At 48.4% G+C, this 19,705-nt stretch overlaps 1 protein-coding gene across 1 annotated transcript; it reads left to right on the forward strand.

The window, feature by feature from the left end:
• The first annotated feature begins 2,612 nt into the window (after positions 1 to 2,612).
• On the forward strand, positions 2,613 to 19,597 carry LOC138355288 (uncharacterized). The gene is made up of 8 exons (XM_069310159.1): positions 2,613 to 2,657; positions 3,022 to 3,209; positions 6,172 to 6,340; positions 11,050 to 11,234; positions 13,544 to 13,589; positions 18,369 to 18,704; positions 18,743 to 19,285; positions 19,427 to 19,597. Exons 1-8 carry the CDS (start codon positions 2,613 to 2,615, stop codon positions 19,595 to 19,597), a joined length of 1,683 nt encoding a protein of 560 aa, XP_069166260.1.
• Positions 19,598 to 19,705: the final 108 nt, after the last annotated feature.

Raw genomic sequence — 19,705 nt, forward strand, 5'->3', positions numbered from 1 at the left:
GTGGACGCCACTGTGGGAGGAGCAGAACTAGATGGAACATGGGAAATATAAGGATAAAAACACACAGAGAGAGAGAGAGAGAGAGAGAGAGAGAGAGAGAGAGAGAGAGAGAGAGAGAGAGAGAGAGAGAGAGAGAGAGAGAGAGAGAGAGAGAGAGAGAGAGGTTGGGTTGAAGACCGAAGCACCCAAAGGGTTGGGTTGAAGACCCCCGAAGCACCCAAAGAGTTGGGTTGAAGACGCCAGAAGCACCCAAAGGCTTGGGTTGAAGACCCCCGAAGCACTCAAAGGCTTGGGGTGGATACCCCAGAAGCACCCAAAGGGTTGGGCTGAAGACCCCCGAAGCACCCAAAGGGTTGGGCTGAAGACCCACGAAGCACCCAAAGGCTTGAGTTGAAGACCCGAGAAGCACCCAAAGGCTTGGGTTGAAGACCCCCGAAGCACCCAAAGGCTTGGGTTGAAGACCCCCGAAGCACCCAAAGGCTAGGGCTGAAGACCCCCGAAGACCCCAAAGGCTTGGGTTGAAGACCCCCGAAGCCCCCAAAGGCTTGGGTTGAAGACCCCAGAAGCACCCAAAGGGTTGGGGGCGAGAACACGAGCCTGGAGGAGCGGGAGCGGCGGAGGCGACGCCTCGGGAACGAGGTCTCGGGGCACACCGTCGGTATCGATCGTCGTTGCACAAGTGTTGCAAAATTACTCTCGCCGAGGTTGCCTTCTCGGCGGGCAGCCTCAACGGCTAGGAAAAATATGTGCGTGCGTGCGTGCTCTTACCTAGTACAGTTTAGGTAAGTATTTACCTCAAGACGGAGCTTTAGCTCCCGGTTACCAGCTCGAGGAAGCTACTCTACATGTTTCTAGGTTATGGTACTGGCTAGTCTACTTGCCACAACACAATGCTCTGGCCCCCACTATTATTATTACTACCATTACCCACAACTCTTAACAACCTTTGCCCATCAGTGATAGCATTGTAGTAACCCTTCCCATCACTCTTGGCACTCGGGCAACCCTTCCCATCCCTCAGGCAACCCTTCCCATCACTCACAGCACTAGTAACCTTTCCCATCACTCATAGGACTCTTAACGAGCCTACCCATCATTCGGGCAACATTCCCCCCTCACCCACAACTCTGGCAACCGCCCTCCCGCCCAGAGCACCCCATCAATCAGAACGGGAAGCAAAATGCGTGTATGACTTCGTGGTGGGTTAAAGCATAACAATTTGTCATATATTCTGGTTAGGACATTACCCCAGCTCTCTTTCGCTAGTCCTTCCTTCCTCAGGCTAAGGCAGCTCTAAGTCGCCACGAGGCTCATGTCGCTGGGACGGGAGTAGCAGCCTAGTGGCTCTCATCCAGGCCCTGATGCCAAGACGCCATTCTTCGCCACCACATTACTCTTCCTCTTTTACATCTGGGTCCAGTGTTTTTCTCTTCGATTTTTGTCAACTTCTACTACGTCTCGTCTCCAGATCACGTCGTGTGGCGTTTTATTTCATCTTCTGACCCGTGTTTGGTGTGGGGAGGATGGGGGTGGGGAGGGGTCGAGCACTCTGTCTCCTAAAGAATTGTCAGGACAAACAGCTCTAGACAATTCTCCAGTCTTCCTTGGCTCCACACTGGGCCCGCTTCGTCTGGTGGCTTGTCTCCAAGAAGATCCTTCCGCACACAAGCTTGGGTCGATCCCTTGATCACACGCCTGGACACTCATTCCGCCTCTTGTTTCTCTCTCTCTCTCTCTCTCTCTCTCTCTCTCTCTCTCTCTCTCTCTCTCTCTCTCTCTCTCTCTCTCTCTCTCTCTCTCTCTCTCTCTCTCTCTCTCTCGATCATCACGTATAAGGGAGCTCTAATAACAGATATTTAGAGATTGATGTTGTGTGTGTATGTTGACATCTTCAAACAGCGACTATAGCCAAATATATTTAAGCTACGGTACGACATGAGCTTGTGGAGCTACACTGTTACGTTCAGGTTGTGCCGTTATCACAGGCTAAACTTCCAAGCTGAATACTTGGTAATATACACATAAGTTTGCCTATCGGCAAACCCATAACACAGCAATTTATGAGAAAATCGGAAGGAGGCATGATGATTCGAACCTGTGCTTCGAGTACTCCGAGTCATACGCTGTAGACCACTACACCACTTGGCTTCAGGTGAAGCCTCAGGACCCCTAGAGGATTCAGTGGAATCCCAGGCTGCGTTGTTTTTAACCAGGTCGTGGTGTAGCGATGGTCTAAGAGGTGTGCTTGGCAGGTTCGAGTCCTCCTCATGGCTCTTACCGAGTTTGTCGTTGATGCATGAAGTTAATGTGATCTTCTTGTCCACAATAATAATTTCCTCATGCATTAAGATACAATTTGTTTCTGTACTTCAAAATCCATCCCACCCTCAGGATACTCTTATTCAAGCTTCTTTCCCTTCCCTTCCCTTTCAGCCTTACCCTACTTGAGAGAGAGAGAGAGAGAGAGAGAGAGAGAGAGAGAGAGAGAGAGAGAGAGAGAGAGAGAGAGAGAGAGAGAGAGAGAGAGAGAGAGAGAGAGACTACAGTGAGGTCTCATGTCTGACTCACTGAAGGAATACCATGCCCAGTCTGACAGGTTGGCGCATGCGAGTATGGTTGTCAACTCCCTATTTGTGGTGGCACATCTCCTGTGCCAGGTGAGTACGACGGGCTCACCATAGCCCGTGCTGCTTGCAACCTGTGTTCCCACTAGCTAAATCTAAAAACAACAACCTTATTTGTGTAGGCTAGAAATCATTTCCAATCCTTTGACTCCGCCACTGGTGCGCAGACTAGTCTGTGCTGCTTGGGTCCTCTTGGTTCTTCTCACGCCTATACTTAACCGGTTCTTGTCCACTTGCTTGTCTCAGAATATTTTGTATGTCGCCATCTTGTCTTCTCCAGTTCTTTCCTCGTGTAGTCTTGTGCATGAATGGGAGCGGTTGGGCGAATAGCCACTGCCTGGCATGGGCCAATAGGCGTACTGATTCCGTTATGTTTGAGAGAGGGTTTTGGCCCCAGGCAGCACCAGTGGCAGTACCACCATTAGTAAGAGGGTCATCGCCATATTGCAAGAGAGCTTGTGACGCAGTGGTTAGCACCCTCACCTGCTCAACTCACAAACGAAGACACCTGTGCCAGATGAGACGACTCAAAACCGTTCCTTCATTGCTACGAGTAACTCGGCACCCGGGTGTACCACGACTGGGGTAAGAAACCACCACCACCTCAGTCGGGCAGTTACACCCTCAAAAGGGTAGGTCGGCCACAGGCAAAAGGTCTACAATCCTACAAATAAGAACATTCTCTTCATATAATGGCATCCCAATTGCAAGATAATACCTGCTATGGCACAGGAAGGACTGTCAATGAGGCTCATTGCGTGCTTCAGCCAGTGTGGAAATACGCTCGTGACCAGAAGTGTGAGGAGAAACCCGGTGAACACCAGGAATACCACAGCACCAACATGGTGGAGGGCGACGCTTCCCTACACACGCTTTCCTTGCTTAGGTTAAGGTATTTTAAGTTTTTTTTTCCCCGAGCGGCTAGTTTACTGGGCAGCGCCACTCATCCTTCGAGTGGACACACCGCCACAGCAGCATGTACAATACAACTAGACCAAAACAAGAGATAGCATTATCTTACAATACCCAATAACTTAAGTCAGCTTAAGTCACCATAACTCTTACAAACGTTACAGGTTGTGTGTGACTGTAATGAGAAGTATTCTACAGATACAGAATTTGACATAAATTGTCACTACAGGCCGCTTCCCCCAAGGAGAAAAACCTTAGTTTTAAAGTCACACACGCACAAGTCTTGCTGCTTTCAACTCGGTACCTGGTTGATACCTGGTTGATGGGGTTCTGGGAGTTCTTCTACTCCCCAAGCCCGGCCCGAGGCCAGGCTCGACTTGTGAGAGTTTGGTCCACCAGGCTGTTGCTTGGAGCGGCCCGCAGGGCCACGCACCCACCACAGCCCGGTACAATGAAACTCAATATATCTTGCACAAACTATCATAAATTAAACGACAACATTTCCCAAGCAAATAAACCATTCTGCTAAATTATGGCAGCACCCACGTACTCTTTTGCTCAATTTTAAGAAGCTAAAGATGCTATACGATAAGACGTTCTCGAAATACTTTGTCGGAAAACCTATTTGGACAAAATTTTCAATACAGATGGAACATGCACAGAGGGTATCTTTACCAATGCACAGGGGGGGGTATCTTTACCAATGCACAGGGGGGGGTATCTTTACCAATGCACAGGGGGGGGGTATCTTTACCAATGCACAGGGGGGGGTATCTTTACCAATGCACAGGGGGGGGTATCTTTACCAATGCACAGGGGGGGGTATCTTTACCAATGCACAGGGGGGGGTATCTTTACCAATGCACAGGGGGGTATCTTTACCAATGCACAGGGGGGGGTATCTTTACCAATGCACAGGGGGGGGGGTATCTTTACCAATGTACACGGGGGGTATCTTTACCAATGTACACTGGGGGTATCTTTACCAATGTACACGGGGGGTATCTTTACCAATGTACACGGGGGGTATCTTTACCAATGTACACGGGGGGTATCTTTACCAATGTACACGGGGGGTATCTTTACCAATGTACACGGGGGGGTATCTTTACCAATGCACAGGGGGTATCTTTACCAATGCACATGGGGTATCTTTACCAATGCACAGGGGGTATCTTTACCAATGCACAGGGGGGTATCTTTACCAATGCACAGGGGGGTATCTTTACCAATGCACAGGGGGTATCTTTACCAATGCACAGGGGGGGGGGTATCTTTACCAATGCACAGGGGGGGGTATCTTTACCAATGCACAGGGGGGGGGTATCTTTACCAATGCACAGGGGGGGTATCTTTACCAATGCACAGGGGGGGGTATCTTTACCAATATACAGGGGGTATCTTTACCAATGCACAGGGGGTATCTTTACCAATGCACGGGAGGTATCTTTACCAATGCACAGGGGGTATCTTTACCAATGCACAGGGGTATCTTTACCAATGCACAGGGGTATCTTTACCAATGCACAGGGGTATCTTTACCAATGCACGGGAGGTATCTTTACCAATGCACGGGAGGTATCTTTACCAATGCACAGGGGATATCTTTACCAATGCACAGGGGGTATCTTTACCAATGCACAGGGGGGTATCTTTACCAATGCACAGGGGATATCTTTACCAATGCACAGGGGATATCTTTACCAATGCACAGGGGGTATCTTTACCGGAAATATTAAGCACTTATTATACCCCCCCCTGGTGGTGGTGGCAGCAACCAGGCAGGTTCCCACGTCCTCGAAGGAATGTAGACGCCAGTGTCCAGGCCAAAGTGGGATTTAAATAGGCATTTATTTTGTGGCTGGTGTGCTCGTATTGGGCCAAAGCTGGGAGTGCCTGGTGTGGGAGAGAGGAAGGTCATGCGGGCTGCCTCTACACAGTCTTAAAGCCCATCGCAGATCATCCTCCATCCTTTCCTTATTCTTATTCACGTGTAGACATTAGCCAAGACGTCTCTGGTCTTGTATTTATATCCAATCTTGACTGTCCACGGGTCTGCCACCTTCTCGGCTACAACGTCAATATACCTTCCTGCCAGCTTGTGTTCACCTAGTTGTGCTGATGGGTGGGTTGAGCTTCGGTTCTTTGGTCCTGCCTCTCAACCGGAGTACAGGTTCACGAGTCTATTGAGCTCGTGAACCAATTTATATATATTTATGTGAATTACATTTATATTAAATACTAATACATTTATATATACTATGTGAATTTTTCTATGAAACAAACTGACAGGATTTGTTTTCAAGTGCTGTAGTCAGATGCTGTTGTGCGGTCTCAGACCTTGTGTCTCGCGAGGCAGCTATTTAGAAGAACTCACCTTTCCCGTAAATTGATATTCAATCTTAATTAAATCATTAAAAAAAGAAAAAAGAGAAAACGCGCACAAATAAATCTGATCTAAACAGATTAAGTACTAATATATATGATTGGATTTATTGACTATAGTCATACACAACTTGAAGGTATATAATAATGAGGAATTCTACAGGTAAAAAAATTTGACAAATTATTGTCAATAACGAGAGAAACCTTATTTTTTATCATTGATTTTTCTCAATTTATTTGGTCATGATAGTATGCCATCATCGTCACAGTCATCATGGGAACATGATTTTACCAAAGAGATTGGTATAATGCAATGGACCTATTGGCCCATTAGTGTGGTCCTTGACCTTCACCTCATCCCCAGCTATATAACCGGCAGCAGAAAATTTTGTAACGTTTCAGCACCGCTCCTGTGCCAGGTAAGTCCACCACGGGCTCACCATAGCCCGTGCTACTAGCCCCACTCCTGTGCCAGGTAAGTTACGGGCTCACCATAACCCGTGCTACTTGGAACTTGTTCCGAGTAGCTAAATCTGAAACAACAACTACAACTTTGTAACCTTGCGGGCTATTCATGCCCGTGCCATTTCTTGAGTGGCATAGTCTTCATCGATTGATTAATAAAGCTTAAGCCACCCAAAAGGTGGCACGGGCACGAATAGCCCGTAAAATCTTCATCAATTAATCTTTACAACCATTCCAACTCTGCCCTTTGATAATGTTAACAAGAGTTAACGAGACGCAACTCTTAGCGTCAGGCCAAATGAAACCGTAAACCAGATGTTCGGAGAGTTCATTTTTCAACATCCTTCTCAAGTGAAGAAAAACGCAAGAAAAATAAAGATTCGCGCTAGAATCATTCATCTCGCCCTTTGTCACATTTATATATATATATATATATATATATATATATATATATATATATATATATATATATAACAGCCCTTTGCAGAAGACATCCAGGAGTAGGAGGGAGGGGAAGGAGGGAGGGAGATGGAGGGAGGGAGATGGAGGGAGGGGCTATGAGGAAGGAGAAAGTATGGATGGAGGTCGGGCCACACAGACCTGATCTCTGGCGTTATGAAGGTATGGGTGTGGCAAGTCTTACGCCATGTTTAAACGCCTAGTTGCTCGTGCTGGTTGATAATTATAGTCAATATTCAGGTTATTTCCTCACACACACACACACACACACACACACACACATGCAAGGGGGTATCATACGGCTTCTGGCTCCTCCCTTCACCAGTCACATCAACATATAATACCTCAACACACTTCAGCATAATGAACCATAAAAATACTCAACATTAACCAATACAACCTACACCTATTAATTTGACCAAGAGATATTGATTAATTATATATATATATATATATATATATATATATATATATATATATATATATATATATATATATATATATATATATAAAGGGGATACCACCACTGGTGCAATTATAGGGACCCATAGCCTCAGAGAAGGGAACACAGAGCATTCAGGGAAAAACTTGCCATTTAACTCTGAATACGTAAGAGTGTTCGCTTCTCCTACCCCCCCCCCCCCCTTTTATGGTGTACACTTTATTATGCAAGGTTATAAAGTTATATATCTGATTTTATACAAAAAATAAACATTAAGAGGACACAAGAAAAAGTTCGCTTCCTAGAGGCTGTAGATTTCCTCGAACTCCTCCGACGCCGGGCAGGAACCGAGGATGCAGCGGGCATTCCCCCTCTGGATCGCGACACCGAGGCGCTGAAAGAGAAAACTTGCTGCTCTAGGGTCTCTTGTGGTGTCAATGAGCTTGGAACCAAGATCCTTAAGAAACCTTCTTGCACTTTCTCCCCATGGGCCTAGGGTCTCAGACCCTATTGGAACGAAGTTGTACCAATGATCTAATTCCTTGTACTTGGCTGACTTGTCTCTTTCTGTGTGTGTCGCCGCGGCTCCTGCTGTGCCGGCAGAGAGGTTGATGTATGTGGTTGCCAGGGTGGATACGCAAGTATAGTCCCATGCCAACTGTCTGCCACCCTTCCACGGACGCAGTGTGATTCCGTCTGGTCGGCCGGCAAAGCTAAGTCACGGTTCAGTAGGTTGCGGGGCTCTCTCTCCACTGGACACTGAGCAGAGGCAAGGCTTCTTTTAATGATGTTATTGACTAATAATTATATATATAATATATATATATATATATATACTATAAAACCAGAAAAACGGCCAGCCTACTCATGAGAAACTCTCCAGACACAAAGCAGAACGCTTTAAAAGAGACTAACGTCGTCTATGCCTTCAAATGCCCTCTTGGGGACTGTAAGCCTCAAAAAACCCAATATATAGGCAAGACAACAACATCTCTTTCCGGGCGTTTAACGATGCACAAGCAACAGGGCTCCATTAAGGAACATATAATCTCTTCCCACAAACAAACCATCACCAGAGAAATCTTAGCAAACAACACAGAAATCATCGATAGATACAGCGATAGCAGACGGCTTGACGTCTGCGAGGCACTACACATCAAGAAGTCAACACCAGCAATCAACAGCCAATTAATGCACAACTATATTCTACCCACTTCAAGACTCCGCTCCAATATAGAAGCATCAAGAAATATGGACCAATAGGCTTTCTACAATTACTTCCATTCAATACCCATTGTTTCGTGTTCTGTCTTGTGTTTGAATTTAATACCCATTGTTGAAAGTTTGTTTTCACCTCATCCACCTCACCCAAATGTAGATATAAACTCGAAAATGTGTAAGCTCTATTCAGTTTCAGTTGTGTGTTTGTAAACTAAAGTCTTTGAAAATGTAATAAGTTTTACGAAACGCGCTCAAGTGTCGCGTCAGACTAGAAATAAAAATGAATTTTGGAGAATTGATCTTTGAATTACCACCAACAGTGAAAAGAAATGTAAGAAAGATCGAGAAAATTCGTGTTAGAATTATTAATCTTACTTTTTCGGTCATATTTAATAATATATGTCTACAGGAAAGACTGCTACCAAAATATACTAATATATATATATCACGAAAGTTAACACGTGATGAAAAATGTGACTGTCAGACCACGGAGGAAGAATTGAAACAGGAATTTCCCCGAGTACTTTCGTATTTAATAAGACATCTTCAGAAGGGGTAATACATCACCCTTCTGAAGATGTATTATTAAACACGAAAGTACTTAAGGAAATTCCTGTTTCAGTTCTTCCTCCGTGGTCTGACACTGTCTCTCACACACACACACACACACACACACACACACAATTATATATATATATATATAAAGTGCAAAATGTTGATAAAAGTTTAAAGTGATAACTAGTGACCAGCAACACTTAAACATAACCACAAAGCTGCCAGTAGTCTGGGTAACGACCAGCCACGGGTGGGGGGGGGGGGATGACATCCTGGTCCCTAGCTACACTGTGCCTGTCTCATCGCCCCGTTGTTCTCCAGAGACTTCCCAACCCCCACTAAACTCTTGTACTAAACAGCCCGTGCCTAACCTCCCCGAGGATCCACCAATAGAAAACAGAACATCATGTCAGTATCACGAGCCGCCACTGTGTTTAGTAACATCAGTTTCTGCCATTATGGAAATTATACGTTAAAAAGCTTAAGATGTATTATTCAACAGAACGGGTTGGGCTCACGGCCCTCCATACACCAACAGCGTGACTGTATATCTCATGACTGTACATCTCATGACTCATGACTGTATCTCTCATGACTCATGACTGTACATCTCATGACTCATGACTGTACATCTCATGACTCATGACTGTACATACATCATGACTAGCGACGTCACCTGAGCATGGCTGTCTTCATAATTTCCAAGTGACCTCCGTCAGGTACCAACCACGTCAGGTCCAAGTCCACACAGCATCCCCGGCCATTCTCTACTCCTGGCGTCACCGGCGCGTATCATCATTTGGGTCACGACGACGACGGTATAATTTGTAAGCAGCGTCGTTTGACCCTCTTGAGTGACGTCAGCGCACCCACATTATAAAAGAGGATCTGCTCACATGCGCAGATTTAAATGGTTGCCAGGCTGGTTTATGCGCTCAGGTGCGCCTGTTTCTGTATGCTTCTGATGTCCCCCCGCATTACGAATTGTCTGTCGTCACAGACTCCATTCTCTGTTACACCTACCCTCGCCGGCTAGGCAGCCTTGCCGGCTAGATAGCCTCGTCGGCCAGGTAGCCTCGTCGGCCAGGTAGCCTCGTCGGCCAGGTAGCCTCGTCGGCCAGGTAGCCTCGTCGGCCAGGTAGCCTCGTCGGCCAGGTAGCCTCGCCGGCCAGGTAGCCTCGCCGGCCAGGTAGCCTCGTCGGCCAGGTAGCCTCGTCGGCCAGGTAGCCTCGTCGGCCAGGTAGCCTCGTCGGCCAGGTAGCCTCGCCGGCCAGGTAGCCTCGCCGGCCAGGTAGCCTCGCCGGCCAGGTAGCCTCGCCGGCCAGGTAGCCTCGTCGGCCAGGTAGCCTCGTCGGCCAGGTAGCCTCGTCGGCCAGGTAGCCTCGTCGGCCAGGTAGCCTCGTCGGCCAGGTAGCCTCGTCGGCCAGGTAGCCTCGTCGGCCAGGTAGCCTCGTCGGCGAGGCAGCCTCGTCGGCCAGGTAGCCTCGTCGGCCAGGCAATGACTGGATCACCAAGCCCGGGTGAGACGACCTGTCCGCTGGAGACGGGTTGATGATTGTCCCTGAGAGGCGCGTAAATTAATTCCGTTTTAGTTATTCAAATGAATTCAATGAAGTTAATTTAATAAATAATGCATATCAGTATAACAGACAATTATAAACAACACGTACAGGCTCTTCAAGTTGCCAGGCCTCGCTCAACACACACACACACACACACACACACACACACACACACACACACACACACACACACACACACTTAGGTGAGAGGAAGAAGCAGCCAAGTGTAAGAGAGAAGCAGGTCGTCACCTCAGGGTAACAATAGAAGTCATTTAGCAAAAAAACAAAGACTCCAATAGTATGATCAATTCAACTTATGAACCTGGCATGCGGGGGTATAAGGTGGGACGGGTGGGGGGTGGGATGGGAGGTGGGACGGGTGGGTGAAAGAGACGGGAGCAGCGGCTAGAGTTTCAACTTGCAGTGGAACAGTAGAACCAGTCATTCAAGTGGAGCGTCAAGTGCACAAGATCTAGTCAATGAAACCGACTCGAGGCGGCAAGACCGCGCCAATATCGAGCTCCAGTCAGTCAAGTCAGTCAGTCAAGTCAGTCAGTCAAGTCAGTCAGTCAAGTCAGTCAGTCAGTCTGGCGAGCGAGTTGGCGGATGGTGAGAGGGCCCAGTCAGGTCGCTAAAGAGTCACCCCATACAACCCATTACCCTACCTGTATGGCAGGGGGAAATGGGGGGAGGGGGGAGACTTACACACACACGTATACCCGCGCGAGAGAGGCAGAATGAGAGAGAGAGAGAGAGAGAGAGAGAGAGAGAGAGAGAGAGAGAGAGAGAGAGAGAGAGAGAGAGAGAGAGAGAGAGAGAGAGAGAGAGAGAGAGACAGAGAGAGAGAGAGAGACAGAGAGAGAGAGAGAGACAGAGAGAGAGAGAGAGACAGAGAGAGAGAGAGAGAGAGAGAGACAGAGAGAGAGAGAGAGACAGAGAGAGAGAGAGAGACAGAGAGAGAGAGAGAGACAGAGAGAGAGAGAGAGAGAGAGAGACAGAGAGAGAGAGAGAGACAGAGAGAGAGAGAGAGACAGAGAGAGAGAGAGAGAGAGAGAGAGAGAGAGAGAGAGAGAGAGAGAACCACAAATCATTTCATAAACACGGTGTAATCGAGGGAAATGTTTACAATTAATAATTTACAAACACGAGGACATGTGCGGAACTCCGGGGGGGGGGGGGCCGTGTAAACCCATGGAGATAAGATCAAATAATCCCTCAACGCAGTTGTAGTGGAAAATGGAATATACCAGAGAGGCAACAGAGGCAAACTCTATCCACAAAAGCGAAGAGTTGAAGTTTGACTCTGCATGCAGAGTCAAACGGACTGTCTTGACCATTTGACCATCACAGTGAGTGAATTTGACCATTCCTCAGAAAGCGACCAACAACAGTCGACTAACAACCAAGTTCCTAATTACTGCTGGGTGATGCAGAGTCAAACGGACTCTGCACGACTCTGCAAACAGAATTAATGCAAAGCCGAGGCGAGTACAGACAACACAAAAATGCCAAGAAATACGGCCCCCTAGAAACTTTGTCTTCTGCTAGGACCAGAGCACCTAGCACTTCGAGCCCCCCCCCCCTCCCCCCTCCCTAGAGCTTTGTCAACACGCACCAACCCAAACAACCCGCCTAACCTATCGAGGCCGATTTATAAAAATCGTCAAAACTTCGGTGTTTTAATGGTTACTAATACGTCGCAATTTTAGCGGAATGGGTCGAGTCCGTAAACAAATGTAACGTTTTAAGTGGGAGGAAGAGGAGGAAGAGGAGGGACTGAGGAGAGAGCGTCTGGCTCGGGCAGACAGGCAAGTACGCGTGCACGCGCGCGCCTTCTACATGATGCAAGTGTTCAATATCGACGCGCTGACCTATTTCACTTCCTCTCTCTACCTTTCCATGTTAATGGAAAAGATTCCACCCCAAGATTCCATGTTAATCTTCGCCATCCCGTCCTGTTCTTTGCCGTCCTCCTATTTCTATTTCTGGCCCTCCTGTTCCACTTATACGTCCCCCACTCCTGTTCCACTTATACGTCCCCCACTCCTGTTCCACTTATACGTCCCCCACTCCTGTTCCACTTATACGTCCCCCACTCCTGTTCCACTTATACGTCCCCCACTCCTGTTCCACTTATACGTCCCCCACTCCTGTTCCACTTATACGTCCCCCACTCCTGTTCCACTTATACGTCCCCCACTCCTGTTCCACTTATACGTCCCCCACTCCTGTTCCACTTATACGTCCCCCACTCCTGTTCCACTTATACGTCCCCCACTCCTGTTCCACTTATACGTCCCCCACTCCTGTTCCACTTACGCGTGCTATCCTATACCACCTCCAGTACCTGGTCATCGCCAGGCCAGACGGAGACTGGCTATTGTTCCAGAGTCCTCACTATACTCTAGTGTCATCAACTCCGTCACTCTCCTCACTTGTCTCTCTCACCCTGGCTCTTCCCCCTCCCACTGTGGCTGTCTCTCTCTCCCTCCCACTGTGGCTGTCTCTCTCTCCCTCCCACTGTGGCTGTCTCTCTCTCCCTCCCACTGTGGCTGTCTCTCTCTCCCTCCCACTGTGGCTGTCTCTCTCTCCCTCCCACTGTGGCTGTCTCTCTCCCTCCCACTGTGGCTGTCTCACCCTAGTTCTTCCTCCCACTGTCACACTTTAGTTCTGCCTTTCCCTCAAGCAGTAGGAATCGACACTGTCGAATGTCCAGTCGACAGGAAGATGCCCCTCTGAAGACAGGAAGCCGAAGGCCTGGCTGTACATACTACCCCAGCCTAGCACCGGAGACAGCATCAGTGGCAACCCAAAACTGACAAAGGTATAATAACTTTCACATACCCGAGGGAGACAACAAAAATAAAAAAAACTTTTAAGCGTATTTTTCACATGATCTTTGACCCTGGATCATACAGGTCAACCTCCAGACTCAAGAAAACTAAAGACAAAGTAGAAGAGCAGGTTAGTCACGGGACTTCCATCAGGAAGTGTCGCTGAAGGAGCTGGACCTCGCCACTCTTGAGGAATGCCAGAGTAGAGATGTGGCTACCTACCTTGAGGTGCTACCGGGGCTTAGTGTCCCCGCGGCCCGGTCGTCGACCAGGCCTCCTGGTCGACGTGTGACAGCGATATAAAAAAAATGTTCAAGGGGGTTATCTTGAGATGATTTCGGAGCTTAGTGTCCCCGCGGCCCGGTCCTCGACCAGGACTCCACCCCCCAGGAAGCAGCCCGTAGCAGCTGTCTAACTCCCAGGTACCTATTTACTGCTAGGTAACAGGGGAATCAGGGTAAAAAAAAAACATTTTGCCCATTTGTCTCCGCCTCCACCTGGCATCGAACCCGGAACCTCTCGACAATGAATCCGAAGCGCTGTCCACCCAGCTGTCAGGCGCGGGGAATAGAAGTCAATATACAAGGCGTGATCGGTTTCATGAATATTAGGAGACATGGGGGGGGGGTAGAAATAGACTAAGCTACTCTATCCCTTTGAGATGTATTTTTTTTTTGTCTCGATAAACTTACTTGAACTTGAAGGAGACATGGATAGATACCGGCTAGAAGAATAGACGAGTCATAGAGTGGTGAGAATATTGTTTAGGGTCCTGAGGCAACCTACCTTGAGGCTACCTTGAGGTGCTTCCGGGGCTTAGTGTCCCCGCGGCCCGGTCGTCGACCAGGCCTCCTGGTTGCTGGACTGATCAACCAGGCTGTTAGACGCGGCTGCTCGCAGCCTGACGTATGAGTCACAGCCTGGTTGATCAGGTATCCTTTGGAGGCAATGGCCTTGTTACAGAGAATAAGCTATCACAATAAACAATATACAAAGGGGACACAAGAAACAAGTGGTACTCATCCACTAGATTGATTTGATGAAGATTAAGCCACCCAAAAGGTGGCACGGGCATGAATAGCCCGTAAGTGGTGGCCCTTTGGACCCATTGCCAGTATCAAGAGCTGATACTGGAGATCTGTGGAGGTGCAACTGCACCCTGCGTGACGGGAGATGTCTCCCGTTCATCACCTAGAGGGTGACCCGGCAAGCATTACGCGAGCACAGGGAGACACGCACTTGCCGACTGTTGGCGGGAAAACTGGTGCGTGAGCGCGTGGCCGTCGGCTCTCCCTCCGCCACACACCTAACATAAATACACAACACGCCGCAGTCTTAACTGGCATCACAACGTACAACGCTTTCTATAAATATAGCGTTTCAGGGACTGATTAAGACTAGTACCCCCCCCTCTCCCTCCTTACTTCTCTATCCTTGACTCGCTATCTTTCTGCCTTCCTGTCACCAACGTCATGTCTCCTGCTACTATGTCTCAATAAGCGTTAAAATTTCTCATTACTGGAGCCCTTTCCGTTGCGCCAAGTGCCAGATTGGGTGCCATTCTCATGGTGCTTTGCCTGAAGGTACGATATACCACTTAGGGTTCACAGCTCCTCGAATAACTCACCAGTGGTATGATAGGACAGAACCCAACAGAGTTTGACTTCCTCCGTAAGTAAAACTAGGTACAACACACTCTAAAGCAAAGTGCATGAAGTTGTATCATCCCGCAAATGGTCTTTCAAATAAACCATTAAGCATGAAGCAAGAGGCGACGGACGACACACACTCCCGGCTCTCTTCCTCGCCGCCCTTACACGTCGCTAGCAAGTTGAAATTGAAATAAGTTTATTGAGGTAAAATACACACAAAGGGATGAGGTAGCTCAAGCTATTCTCACCCCGTTCAGTACAGCGTGTTAATACATACATATACACACATCACAAACAACTCGCAAGTTGTTTTCACATATCCATACATTAAAACATTAATTGTAACCATGATATATATATATATATATATATATATATATATATATATATATATATATATATATATAAGAAGGTACATTGGGATTGTGAGGATACATAGCATAGTAATTACATTCTTGTAAAGCCACTAGTACGCGCAGCGTTTCGGGCAGTATTAGACCTAGGAAGACTAAACCACACACCAGAAAATGAGGAGACGACGATGTTTCGGCCCATCCTGGACTATTATCACGTCGACTGTGATGGGAGCGAAACTAGGAAGGTTAGGTTAGATTTAGTTTGTCAAAGCAACACAAGTAAAAAATTGTTTCCCGGTTTGCCCACCTCAACACTTCAGATTTCGACTTTCTAATTTCGTTCCACGTCGGTATATATATAATATAATATTATATATATATATATATATATATATATATATATATATATATATATATATATATATATATATATATATATATATATACTATGGTCAGGAGGATGGGCTGGCTACCTGCACCCCTCCTCCCTCCACACATGTGTTTCCTGTGCTCAACAACCACACACAGATATGCTGTCTACGCACTCCCTCCGGAAAAGGTGTGATACGAGGTCATCCCCGTTAGAAATACGCTACGCACTCCCTGCGGAAGAGATAAGTGGCCCGCAACCTCTCAACTCCACACCAACCTTCGCGTCTATGCATGGTCCTCACATTGTACTTGCTGGTCCGAGTGATCCAGTCTGGCGTACTGGAGTACTGTGGCAGTAGTGGTGGTGAGAGGATTATAGTGACAAGCTGATCACCACATCTGTGACGGTCAATACCCCATGAAATGTTAATAACCATTAGAGAGAGAGAGAGAGAGAGAGAGAGAGAGAGAGAGAGAGAGAGAGAGAGAGAGAGAGAGAGAGAGAGAGAGAGAATGGACGCCTCTAAGATGCCTCTCCCTCGTGTGTAAAACAAAATAACTTCTTGGAGTCTTGGAGAGTGAGAGAGACGGTAGGGAGCTCAGGATAATCCCAGTGAGGAGTGTAACTGTCAGCGTCACACACCAACAACACAGTTCAACCTTCTACGAGTAAATGTGAGAAATATCGCTGAAACAATGGTTGAGGTCATGAGAGAAATCTAGACCAATTACTACAGGATGTACCTGATCAGCCAGATTGTAATGGCTACCTAGGTCTGCCGGCTGCTGCCGATCAGGAACAACATAAAAGAACTGATTGGCAAAAGGTGCCAATCTGGGCAGACTATGTAGATCAATCTGTGTTGCGGAGGAAAGGCGAAAAAAGGCGCCAAATACCACTCGGAATGCCAATACATCACAACGTACAGCCTGTATGCATGCTTAGCCAGGCTCTATGCCTACAGCCTGGCTGAGAACCCCAACTTGCGAATGCCGCCGGGCAAGTTCATGAAAGAATGCGGCGTGTGAAACAGTGCTCCCTCTTCAACAGAGCGGTCCATGGAACACTCCCTAACACCAGTGCAAAGGTCGCTCTGCCCCGTACTCCTGCCGGACACCCAAACCTACCGCAGAGCGCGGCCGCTCGCCCGATTACCCCGCTGGCGCCTGGTTCAATGACCCCAACAGGTACCTTACGTTGTCTCTTGGCATGTACAGCGCCGGGAACGGAAAGGGAGGGGGTGAGGCAACCCTTACCGGTGAAGTTTAAGCCACCCAAAAGGTGGTACGGGCATGAATAGCCCGTAAGTGGTGGCTTTTTTGAGCCATCACCAGTATCAATAGATGATACTGGAGATCTGTGGAGGTGCGACTGCACCCTGCGTGACGGGAGATGTCTCCCGTGACCCCTACCGGCCCCAGGGCATCATATGTGAGCCCCCCTCACCACGGCATAGTGAAGCCCTTCAGGGGATTGGCAAAGACAGTCAGGCTGCAAAGAAAAACAACTCTCGAAATTGAAAAAAGGTAAACTTGCCAGGCCTCGGTTGCTATGAACACAGTATGCCGTCTTTATATAAATTAAATTTTATTTAAGAAATTGTAGCGAGAGGCGCGTGCACAAATATTAAGGTGGAGTGGTTGGAGGTAAGAGGGCGGGCTGGCCGGGCTTTTAACTCCAAGAGCCGGACGAGGCTGGAGAAGAGGGGACGGCTCCCCTCTCACAAAACTACAAAAGACTCAAGCTAAAAAGTTGCTCCTTGTCCAAATGTGATTCGCTTATAGCGCCAGATTATCTACGATATACCTCCAATCCTCTCCCCCTCCCTCACCTGTGCCCTCCACCTCCCTGACTCAGGAGACGGATGGCACACCATATCTGGGGACAAGAGGGGGAACAGAAAGCTCGTTACTATCCCCAAGAACAAGGCTGTCCGCGCGGTCACCCCTCCAGCATTACCTTCAACATAACAGACCCGCGTAACGACAACCACTGCGCCAACCAATAGGCAATTGCTGTACCAGCAACCATACCTTGGAACGATTGTATGTCGCCAGGAATTGTATTCTGCTGGTGGTCGGGACCAGCACCACTGGTGCGGCTAGTGGTAGTGGTCGGGACCACTGGTGCGGCTGGTGGTCGGGACCAGCACCACTGGGACCACTGGTGTTGACAATTCCAATGGTGTCATTACCCGAGGACGCATCAGTCCACACACAATAGCATCAGTTACGTCACCTACAGTAAAACACACACACCTACTGCCCTTTCCATCACCAATAAAGGGGGTACAAAAAAATAAAAGCATAACCACATGAATTCTACACCACACGCAATTAAAAAAACGAATTATTCATTGTAAATTCGCCCTCTTTTTTAGATGGAAACAACAGCAGCCGACTTCTCGTTTTTTTAATTCTTTATACATTTCTCCATTGATATTTGACATTTCATAATTAACTATTGCATTCATAATTAAAAGTTGTCGAAGCACAATGGCACTTGTCTCATTGTTGGTACCCCAGTAGCTGAAGCTGCAGCAGACAGCAGACAGCAGCGGCGGCAGCAACAGTAACACAGCAGCGGCGGCAGACGGCAGCAACAGTAACACAGCAGCAGCGGCAGACGGCAACAACAGTAACACGGCAGCAACAGTAACACGACAGCAGACGGCAGCAACAGTAACACAGCAGCGGCGGCAGACAGCATCAACAATAACACAGCAGCAGCGGCAGACGGCAGCAACAGTAACACAGCAGCAGCGGCAGACAGCAGCAACAGTAACACAGCAGCAGCGGCAGACGGCAGCAACAGTAACGCAGCGGCAGACGGCAACAACAGTAACACAGCAGCAGCGGCAGACGGCAACAACAGTAACACGGCAGCAACAGTAACACGACAGCAGACGGCAGCAACAGTAACACAGCAGCAGCGGCAGACAGCAGCAACAGTAACACAGCAGCAGCGGCAGACGGCAGCAACAGTAACACAGCAGCAGCGGCAGACGGCAACAACAGTAACACAGCAGCAGCGGCAGACGGCAGCAACAGTAACACAGCAGCAGCGGCAGACGGCAGCAACAGTAACACAGCAGCAGCGGCAGACGGCAACAACAATAACACAGCAGCAGCGGCAGACAGCAGCAACAATAACACAGCAGCAGCGGCAGACAGCAGCAACAGTAACACAGCAGCAGCGGCAGACAGCAGCAACAGTAACACGACAGCAGCGGCAGACGGCAACAACAGTAACACAGCAGCAGCGGCAGACAGCAGCAACAGTAACACGACAGCAGCGGCAGACGGCAACAACAGTAACACAGCAGCAGCGGCAGACAGCAGCAACAGTAACACGACAGCAGCGGCAGACGGCAACAACAGTAACACAGCAGCAGCGGCAGACAGCAGCAACAGTAACACAGCAGCAGCGGCAGACAGCAGCAACAGTAACACAGCAGCAGCGGCAGACAGCAACAACAGTAACACAGCAGCAGCGGCAGACGGCAACAACAGTAACACAGCAGCAGCGGCAGACAGCAGCAACAGTAACACAGCAGCAGCGGCAGACAGCAGCAACAATAACACAGCAGCAGCGGCAGACAGCAGCAACAGTAACACAGCAGCAGCGGCAGACGGCAACAACAGTAACACGACTGCAGACGGCAGCAACAGTAACACAGCAGCAGCGGCAGACAGCAGCAACAGTAACACAGCAGCAGCGGCAGACGGCAACAACAGTAACACGGCAGCAACAGTAACACGACAGCAGACGGCAGCAACAGTAACACAGCAGCAGCGGCAGACAGCAGCAACAGTAACACAGCAGCAGCGGCAGACGGCAACAACAGTAACACAGCAGCAGACAG

This window comes from Procambarus clarkii, chromosome 66, assembly GCF_040958095.1.
Source record: "Procambarus clarkii isolate CNS0578487 chromosome 66, FALCON_Pclarkii_2.0, whole genome shotgun sequence".
In the NCBI taxonomy this organism is placed as follows: Eukaryota; Metazoa; Arthropoda; class Malacostraca; order Decapoda; family Cambaridae; genus Procambarus; species Procambarus clarkii.